A 9366-nucleotide genomic window follows, 5' to 3' on the forward strand; every position below is an offset into this window, starting at 1 on the left:
GGGATGGGGAGCCAGAAATGGGAAGAGGGTCCCTGTGTTTATAAACTTTATGCTGAAAGGAACAAAAGGGAAGAACCTCGTGCTGCCCCTCCAGATCCAGCCACAGGCAACATTTGTCCTCTAAAACCTTTAAACTGTCCTTTTTCAGGTCTGTGAATCTTATTCCAGCTCAGTGAAATGGGCTTGCTCATGCCAGTTCTGACACAAGCCTTAAAATCCATTTCAGAGTGACTGTGCTGAGGGCTGGGGTGTGGGGAAGGGCTTGTGGCATCACAGACCCCCCTGCCACCTGCCAAGGGGACAGATTCCTGCTCACAGCCAGCCTTCCTCTGAGGGGAACAGCTGCAGAGAGAGGGGAGATGCTGCTGGGAAGCCAGAGTGCCCAGCTGATACACAAACAAAAACACTTGGTCTGGGTACCTGGGGGGGCACAAATCCCTCCCAAGGCTTCCCCTGAAGTGCAGCTCCCATGGGGAGCTGGGAGCAGCTTTGGCAGACTGTCCTTGCTGCAGTGTCACCGCAGGTCTGGGGACAGCAAGGGGTGTCATGGGGAGGAGTGCCAGGCTCCAGAAACCTCAGCTGAAACTGATGGGGCTGCCTAAAACCCCAGACAGTGATGCTGCAGCCCGCCCCTCAGGGAGCCTCTCCTCGGGACCCTGAGGGGGGACACAGCTCCATCCAGGCCAGGGTCAATAACACAGCCAGCCCTGGGAGGGGACCCACAGCAGGGCTGGGCAGGAGGAAAAGCTCTTCTCTCCTTCCTCGTGACGCAGCAGCCTGAAATCAACATTCAGCCCAGCCCTGCCACAGCCCGCTGCTCCTATTTACCCTTCAAACAGGAAAAGCAACTCTCAGCACAGCTCACTGACAAATTTTCTGTCAAACATTACTGAAGGGCTGCTTTAGTTGCTCATGAACTCCCTGCACCCATCTCACAGGTGACAATTCAGCACAGGGCTCCAGCACTGCCAGGACAGAGGTTCAGCAGACTGCAGCCCCGCATTTCCCAGGTAGGAGTGGTCCCAGCCCCTGGGGAGCCCAGCGTGTGGGGTGGCAGTGCCTGTGCCATCGCTCAGGGTGGCACTGGGACAGAGGACAGAGGGCAGCAGGTGGATTCTCCAGGGTGGGAATAGTTCATGCTCCAAATGACAGCCCCTCCCTGTCCACGGGGAGAGGACGCTCCAGGATTTGGCCAGATAGAAATTCCTGGGTTTCAGTGTCCACAAAGCTGGCTGCTCCCCTCAGCACAGTGGTGCTGCCCTTCCTCCCATCTCCTTTGGATTTTAAGGAAGACAAGCTTGTTCCCAGAGACCAGATCACAGCTTCTCCTCAGACAGCATTTTGCAGTGCCCAATATTTGAAATCTGCCTTGCATCATCCCAGAAGGAAATGCAGCACAGCTCTGATTGAAAGTGTCCTCATTGCTACCAGCAGAACAGAAAAGGCTGGTCCAGGGCATGAACAAGGAGCACAGGGGGCTCCTGCAGACATGGGGAGGGTTCAGAGGCTCCAGAAGGAAGCTCAGGCAGCGCAGCTGCTCCAGGATTTAATCAGGGTGGGACCTTCTGCCTGGTAAGAATTTGTATATCTTTGATGACATCCTCACTATTGCAAATGTGACTGAACATAGCAACCACTTTCTCATCTAGAATCTGCCTGGCTTTGGTGGGTCACAGGCACTCTTTAAGGCATTGCCTTCTTTCCTCAGGGTGACCTGTGGCTGTCAGTCCTTCCCAGCTGTGCTCCTGCCCACCACCATGCGGGTAACAAGTAAGGAGGGACACATTTACTTTTCTCTGGTTTTCTATGGTTCTTTATGCCTCCTTCTCATTTAAATGATGCCTTCCAGGCCCAGCAGCCCTGTTCTTCTCCTGCCAGGGACATGGGAAAGGGCCTTTGTGTAAGCATCAGGTTTTTACAAGATTTGTGTCGATTTCAGCCTGTTGTATTTTTCCCAGTGAAACCTTCTGTGACTGGGAAGAGATGGCTACTGAGACGTTCCTGGTTCCATAAGAGCCATTCAGCTGCAATAAAAGTACATTTTTCTGCTCTCTTTCCATGCAGGACTGGAACGTTTTGCTCTGATGAGCGCTGCTTTAAAGCCAAATGCCAATCACAGTTGTATCAGCAGCTGCTCTGCTGTAGCTAGTGACTAATTGGGGGATAGCAGCCTTCCCAGCACTGGGAACATAAGAAATATTTGGATTTACACAGCCTTCTGAGTAATTATCAGATTTACTTTAACATAGAGAGAAATATGAATAGTGCCTCCCAGCAGAGCAGAAATGCCTATCTGGGCACCACCACATACTCTGGAGATGGTAATTAAGAGATCAGAATCCATTTGGAGGCTGAGGGATTGTTAGCTGCCTTCCCACACCGTGCAGGCGCTGGCTGTCACCCTGTGCCTGGTAACCTGGGGACACAAGGATCAAATCCAAAGAACCAGGGGGATGGTCCTGTGCCTGCCCCTCCTGCAACTCTCACCCCGCCCCTCTCGCACACCCAGGTGTGATCCGGGCCGTGGTGCTGCTCCTCACCCTGCTGGGCACCTGGCTCCTCATGCAGACCTACTTCCAGCACAGCTGGAGAGCCATCAGCCTGCGCAGCTGGCTCGGTGAGGCACCGGGGGCGCCGGAGGGAGGCTGGGAGAGGTTCCATGTGAGCCAGAGCTGGGTACAGCTGCCCTGAGCACTGGGATTTGCAGCCTCTGAACGGGCCTTCAGCCACCAGCTCTGACCAGCAGAGCAGGAGGGGACAGTGTGGTGTGTGTGGTGTGTGGTGTGGTGGGAAGCTGAGCTGGGGCGGGTGGGTCCAGGCATGCCTGCAACCATGGGAAGCAGTTTTAGAGAGCTGGTGCCTGAACAGCTGCTCCTGGCTTGGGGAAAAGCCAGCAGCTCTCCAGGGTGTCTAATCCTCCTCCTTGATACCCACAGGTGCCTCGAAGAAGCCCAGCAGTGAGTATTGCTCTCGACTTCATCACACAACTCCAGGGTTCAGGGGGATGGTGGAAGCCTGGGATCTCCTTCAAGAGCCCCTTCCCTGAGGCAAAAATCCCCCTCACCCAAACACAGGGGATTTTGTTATTGCACACAGCAGTGGGTCTTTGGCAGGCCCCTGCCTTGGCCAAGAATGGGGAAACTGTGGGCAGAAAAGCCCAAAGGTCTTGCCTTGGACACCAGCTCTGAATGCTCCTGGCACACAGCGTGTGTCACACCTGGAGCAGCACCTGGCCTTGGCACCATAAACCTCAAACAAGAAGCTGGTCCCAGCCCCAGGACAAGCCTCCTTCATGGAATAAATTGGTCCAGGTGTTGCCCCCTTGGTGGGCCAGTATATCCCAGTCCAGCCCCTCTCAGCCCCTCAGGGACACAGCCAGTGTCTCCCCATGGGGACCAAGCCATGACCTTCAGCTCCACCCCTCCCTCACAGGCGAGAAGCTGCCCCGGCACAAGTGTGGGAACCAGAAGAGCTGCCCCCAGAATCATTTTGCCTTCAAGATCATCAGTGGTGCTGCAAATGTGGTGGGACCCTCGATCTGCTTTGAAGACTTGGTGTAAGCAGCACATGGCAGGGACATGGCAGCCATGGCTGGCCTGGCCTCCAAGAGGACAAGTCTGGTCTCTGCCAAGCACATCAATCACCATCACAGTGTATTTGTGGTTAAAAAAATTTTAAATAGATTTCTTTGTTACCACTTTTGGTTATTTTGCCATCTACAGCCACTTCAGCCCACCACAGTTTCACTGGTGCAGCATCCCCAGGGCATCCCTGCACTCACTGGTGCTCTCTGCTTTCCTTTCCAGCCTCATGAGCAGCGTGAAAAACAACATTGGCAGAGGCCTGAACATTGCACTGGTGAATGGTGAGTCAGAAGGCACTGACCCCCTTCTCCCCTCTGCCAGGGTCCTTCCTTCCCCAGGAAAGCACAGGCCACTGAAAACCCCTTCCCAGGCACTGAGGCTGAGCCAAAAGCACCTCCATCTGGTGTTGCATGGGGAGCACAGCCACAATTACAGCTGCAAGCACTGCCAGTGAGAAGGGAACAAACCCACCTGGGTTGTGCACAACCAGCTCCACAAACTCCTCCAAGCAACAGTGACCATCACAGCAGTCACAACATACTCAGGGAAGAGCAAAGCATTTTGCTCATGGCCAGGCAAGGCCCAGAGCCACCCCAGTGCAAACTCACTGTGCTCTGTTTTCAATTTTAACCTTTCAGGAACAACTGGGAAGCTCCTGAAAACCGATGCCTTCGACATGTACTCTGGAGGTAAGCACAGTCACCCTGCTCCTGGGTGGCTCCCAGCCAGGGCTCACACCAGCACTGCTGGCTGCTTTTCTGTCCTGTATTTAATGATAAAGTCAAGTGGGCTTTGACCTGACTTGCCAGTCTGGGTGGTAAAAGCCCAGCTTTCCCTAAGGCCATCAAGCCTGGAGTCCTCACAATGCTTCCATATCCAAGACTGGCTTCTCGCTGCTTTTACAAGCATGTAATAGCCTGGAAAACATGATTTCACTCACCAGAATAAACCAAGGCACTTGAGACTTGTGTAAGGTACTTTCTGAGATCAGGTAGTTCCACTTATGCTGATACTTTGCCACCTGTAACTCAGTTTTTGCATACTGGTGAGCAGCAGCTCATTCCCCTGCCTTTCACAGCAGGATAAATGAGGGAGCTCAGGGAGACAGGGCCCCCTCAATCATTCCTTGGGTTTGCAACCTACTCTTGGTAACTGGTTTTAAGGAGAATCACCAATTTAATGAGATTTCCAGCCAGGTTTGTGAGATGCTCGGGGAAGAAGGCAGCAGTCAGCTCATGTGCCACTAGATGGGGCCTTGGATTCAAGCATCCCACAGACGCGGGATGAGGAGAAATTCCCCCAGTCCAGCCAGAGGCACCATGGCAGGGAAGGCGGCTCTGAGGCCAGGCAGGTTCATTTCTTGTGTTGGGAGGTAAATTTACACAGCTGGATTTCAGAATTAGCAAGCAAAGTTTAGGAGGAATTTCCACCCTGCAGTTGTTCCAAAAGGAGGACGTCAGTCCTGAGCACTCCAGGAGAGCCCAGGAGGGAACCCAGGATGGGGAATGCATCATTTGGGAGCCCCCCATTCCCCCAAATCCTGGGTAGCACTAGCACAGTCAGGTTATTTCCCACCAGCTCAGAGGAGGCTCCCCCAGCTACCATGCAGAAGTACCTCCTAAATCCCTTTTTTCTCTCCCAGATGTTACCAAGCTGCAGACCTTCCTCCAAGGGATCAAGCATGGCACCCTTGTGCTCTTAGCAAGCTACGACGATGCTGCCACAAAGTGAGTTTGCCCACAGAAGCAACACCAGGCTCCCCAAAAACACACAGCTGGGGGAGCTGGGCATGCTGCTGCCACCAACAGAGAGGGGGAAAGAGGGGACACCCAGCTGGCAGCACAGTGGCACCCTCTTTCCCTCTTTCAGGATGAATGCCAAAGTGCGGGCGTATTTCACGGAGCTGGGCAGCAGCCACGTGGGCACGCTGGGGTTCCGGGACAACTGGGTCTTCCTGGGAGCAAAAGGGCTGATGAACAAGAGCCCCTTTGAAAAGGTACCTGGCCCTCCCCTGCTGTGAGCTCTGCAGGCTCCATCCTCTTCATGGCACCCCCCGAGCTGCACCTCACCCACCTGTGTGCAGAGGACAAGGACCAGTGGCATTGTCCCCACACCAAACCCAGCTGCAGCTTTTGCCACCTGGCAAACCTGCAGTGCTCCAACCTCCTCATTCATCTTCTCTCTCTCCTTTTCCTGCAGCACATTAAAAATGATAAAGAGACAAATAAATACGAGGGCTGGCCTGAGCTGTTGGAGATGGAGGGCTGTGCCCCCAGGAAGATGGACTAGCACCAAGCTCCAGCCTGCCATGGAGGGCAGCCTGACCAGTCACACAGGGACACCAGCCCCATCCAGGGGACTGCAGCCTCTCCACTGCCAGGCCACAGAGTCCAGCAGCTGCTGCCTGCTCACAGGAACTCGCTGTTTCACAGCAGGAGCTGTGCAGGGCTTGGAGAAGAGCTGTACAAGTGCCTGCAGAGCTGAGCAGACACGTGGCCAGGCTGCAGCCAAGCCATCCTCATCCGTGGGTCAGTTTTGGGTATTTTATTTTTCTATCTTTTAACTAAAAAACTTTGTAGAAGTTTCTGTAAATTTCTTAAATGAGATTTCTAATTACGAAACACTACCTTCTCCTTTCCATTTTCAAACATAATCAACACTTTGCCCCGCAGGCAGAGCCTGCCAGGTCCTGTGCCACCAGTTGAGCATCACCATCACCCATCCCACAGCCTTGCTCACAGGAGCTCCCCCTCCCCACATGGCACAGGGAAAAGTCATCCCTGGGGATGCTCAAACTTTGGTGGTTTCCCCTTGGAGTTCTTGCCAATGTCTTACAGCCTCCTACAGCCACAATAAGGCCAGAAGTCCACAGGAATAGCATGCAGCCATGTAGGTTAATATTTGCAGACCAAAGTATCAATCCTGGGTGTTATTAACTGGTTTAAACCCAGAAGAGCAAAGAAAACTAAGACTCTGTGTATAAAACAGAAGGAATTTTGAAGGTTCAAAATACTCACGAAAAACAAACAAGATTAAATGTTGATGCCAAAAAATTGATATATTTTGATTCAATAGTAAGAGAGGCAAAGAGACAGAAAGTCAGGAAAAGTTAGAAAATGCTAGGATTACTTTTAAAAGCACAGGATAGTCACGACCTCACTGTGCTGCCTTGGTTGCTGCTGAGACAGGGTGGGGGGAGTGGAGCAGGTTGTGCCCTGTTTTTTTCTGCTGTTTGAAGTGTCTCATCTGCCCTCCCCAGCCTCAGGAGCAGTGTGGCTGGAATGTGGCCGCCCATGCTCGGGATGCAGGAGCCCTGCCCGGTCTCTGCAGCTGAACCTTGGTCTGCTCGTGGAGCTCCCTCCCTGCCACGGGGCACAGGAGCAGGGCAGGGGTTCCACAGCTCCCTCCTGACCTCGGTCCAGGGCTGCAGGATCCTTGGGGGATCAGGAGCCAGTGTCAGCTCCTGGAGGTCTCAGGGTGTGGTGGACACAGGGGAAAGGCAAAGGTCAGGGATTCTGCCCCTCGCTTTCCCCTCCACATTCTGCACCAGTTTTGCCTTCCTTTTTATGGGCTTCAAGACAGGCTACTCACAGTCCATCCCACCGTAGTTTTCAGGTGTTCAAAAGTGACTATGATAAACAAACATAATGACAGAGCACTTTTTTAAGCCATTCTCTTTTTATCAGGTTCTTACACTGGGTTAAATCCAGGCTAAATCCTCTGTGGCACATCCCCATCAAAGGTCAGGATAATGCCAGGGATGTGCCAACCCTGAGATAGATGGATGGATGGATGGATGGATGGATGGATGGATGGATGGATGGATGGATGATGAGCAGGTTTCACAGGCAGCTGAAGTTGTGCAGCACAACCAATAGGTGGGAGCCTTTTACCGGCAGAGCCGGAGCCGGCATCGCTCCGGAGGGATTCAACGCGCCCGGGTCAGGCACGCACCGGAGCTGCAGCCCAGCCTGGGGCAGCCGACACCACCTGGAGAGGAAAGATCCCTGCCCGAGAGCGAGCAGGAAAGCCCCACAGTGCTCCTAGAGCAGTCCCCACGCTCTGCCCAGCACCGAGCAGGTCCTGGGGAGCAGCTGCCCCTGCTCCTGCCCAGAGGCATCAGCCAAGCACGGTCTGTTCCCAACCCCTCCCCGAGCCCGGCACTGCTGGGATCAGATCAGCTGCGCTGGGCTTATCTGCCATCAGAGACAGGGATGAATTTGCATCATGTACAGACTTTAATTTCCAATGATTGTATCTGGTTTTTCTCCATTCTCTGAAGCAGACCGGAAGTTTTGCAAAACATGAGGATGGAGTGTTCCTCCTGGAGCATTTGAAGGATAACAGACTGTCCTGCACAGCCTTCTCTGCTTCCAACAGCCCCTGCACAGCTCCGAGCAGGCAGTTCACAGGGTTATGGGTGCCCTCGGGTCACCCCAGGGGAGCAGAAGTGAGGAACAAGGCAGGACAAGGCCAGGAAAGGCACAGCCTGTCCTGTGCTGGCCACCTGCAGAATGAAACCTGGGTCCAAAACTCAGCACCACCAATCAATTGGTTTTCCCTAAACAAGGAAAATTCCCCACATAAACAATGCAACACCTATAAGAACTTCCAAAGGCAGAACTGAAATAAAACCCCAAAACAGCCACCACAGAGGAATCCCCGAAGAGGTGTAGTATTTTATCCCAGCTTATCCTCCCATGCTCTCAGCACACACCTGATGGCACTGAGGGAAACCTGTGCCATAAATCGATCCCTAAATCTGCTGCAACAACAGCAGTTAATCCCAAGAGCTGAATCATCCCTACCCGTGGCACAGCAAGAAATAACACAGACACAACAGCCCTGCCGAGCTGCCAGCATAAATATGCCAACTATTTTAAGCCCCTCAAAGGATCTAGATTCACTCATAAACCAAACTGAAAACAGCCCAAGAGCTGTAAAGGTGGCTCCACAGGGTAAACCAGAGCACAGCATCAACCTCAGCCCCAAAAACAACCAGCCCCATTCAGCTGCAGGAAACTCTTCCTACCCCTTCTCAGTGCACATTAGAAATCTGGTTTAAAGCCAAAATCAAGGAGATTTATGTTTCAGCATGCTACAGGCAGTTAAAACTAGCTCTGAATCCATCACAGAGCAGTTACTAAGGTACATCACTATTTTCAAGAAATAGGGAAAGCTAAAAGTGCAATTCCTGTGCAGGGACCTTCAGTAGCAGCCAATGTTTTGAAGAGCCATTCCTGCCAAAGTCCCTGTGTCCTGATAAATAAATCAGAGTTTTTTAAATATCCAGACACTGAGAGGCAGGGAATAAATATGAATTCATGAGTCAAATTGAACTTGCTAATTTCTTTAAAAGGATCTGAAAAGGATAGTGGGTGCAGGGACAGCAATCTCCAAATGAAGTTTTGCAGTGCCATGGCATTTTGAAAGCTGTGTTACTGCAGGGACAGGCACCTACCTGGCTGCTCTGCACTGCGCCACATCCCCAGAGTCTTCACCAAACACGAGCCTGAGCCACCCAGACTCCCTTCAGGTCACCTGGGCTCACCTGGACTCACAGGAGACACCAAGGCTGCAGCAGCAAACAGGCAGCCTGGGGTGTTTGTGAGAGCAAAGTTTGCAAAATCCAGGGCTGCAACAGGAGCCAAGAGCCAGGATGCAGACAGGCAGCAGAGAGATAATCTTCCTTTATTTTTTGGGGTCCATTTGGGCAGAGCACCACAGGAGTATCTAGGAAAGATGCCACAGGCAAGGACCTGCGGGTGCCGGGCCGCAGCTG

The 9366-nt window shown here is 52.8% G+C and overlaps 1 protein-coding gene across 3 annotated transcripts; it reads left to right on the top strand.

The window, feature by feature from the left end:
- Nucleotides 1-878: 878 nt before the first annotated feature.
- FAM3D (FAM3 metabolism regulating signaling molecule D) lies at nucleotides 879-6176 on the top strand. Of its 3 annotated transcripts, XM_071439214.1 has the most exons (10): nucleotides 879-1010; nucleotides 1709-1770; nucleotides 2510-2617; nucleotides 2937-2957; nucleotides 3433-3556; nucleotides 3807-3865; nucleotides 4223-4273; nucleotides 5227-5311; nucleotides 5454-5580; nucleotides 5784-6176. In XM_071439214.1, exons 2-10 carry the CDS (start codon nucleotides 1758-1760, stop codon nucleotides 5871-5873), a joined length of 678 nt encoding a protein of 225 aa, XP_071295315.1. In that variant the 5' UTR covers nucleotides 879-1010; nucleotides 1709-1757; the 3' UTR covers nucleotides 5874-6176. The 3 variants fall into 3 exon arrangements, with proteins under 3 accessions (XP_071295315.1, XP_071295316.1, XP_071295314.1); XM_071439215.1 differs by lacking the exon at nucleotides 879-1010 and having other exon boundaries at nucleotides 1382-1770; XM_071439213.1 differs by lacking the exons at nucleotides 879-1010; nucleotides 1709-1770; nucleotides 2510-2617 and having other exon boundaries at nucleotides 2847-3556.
- The last annotated feature ends 3190 nt before the right edge of the window (nucleotides 6177-9366 follow it).

The sequence above is a fragment of the Agelaius tricolor genome, unplaced genomic scaffold (genome assembly GCF_023055355.1).
Source record: "Agelaius tricolor isolate 1412-34295 unplaced genomic scaffold, bAgeTri1.0.p SCAF_14, whole genome shotgun sequence".
Lineage (NCBI taxonomy): Eukaryota > Metazoa > Chordata > Aves > Passeriformes > Icteridae > Agelaius > Agelaius tricolor.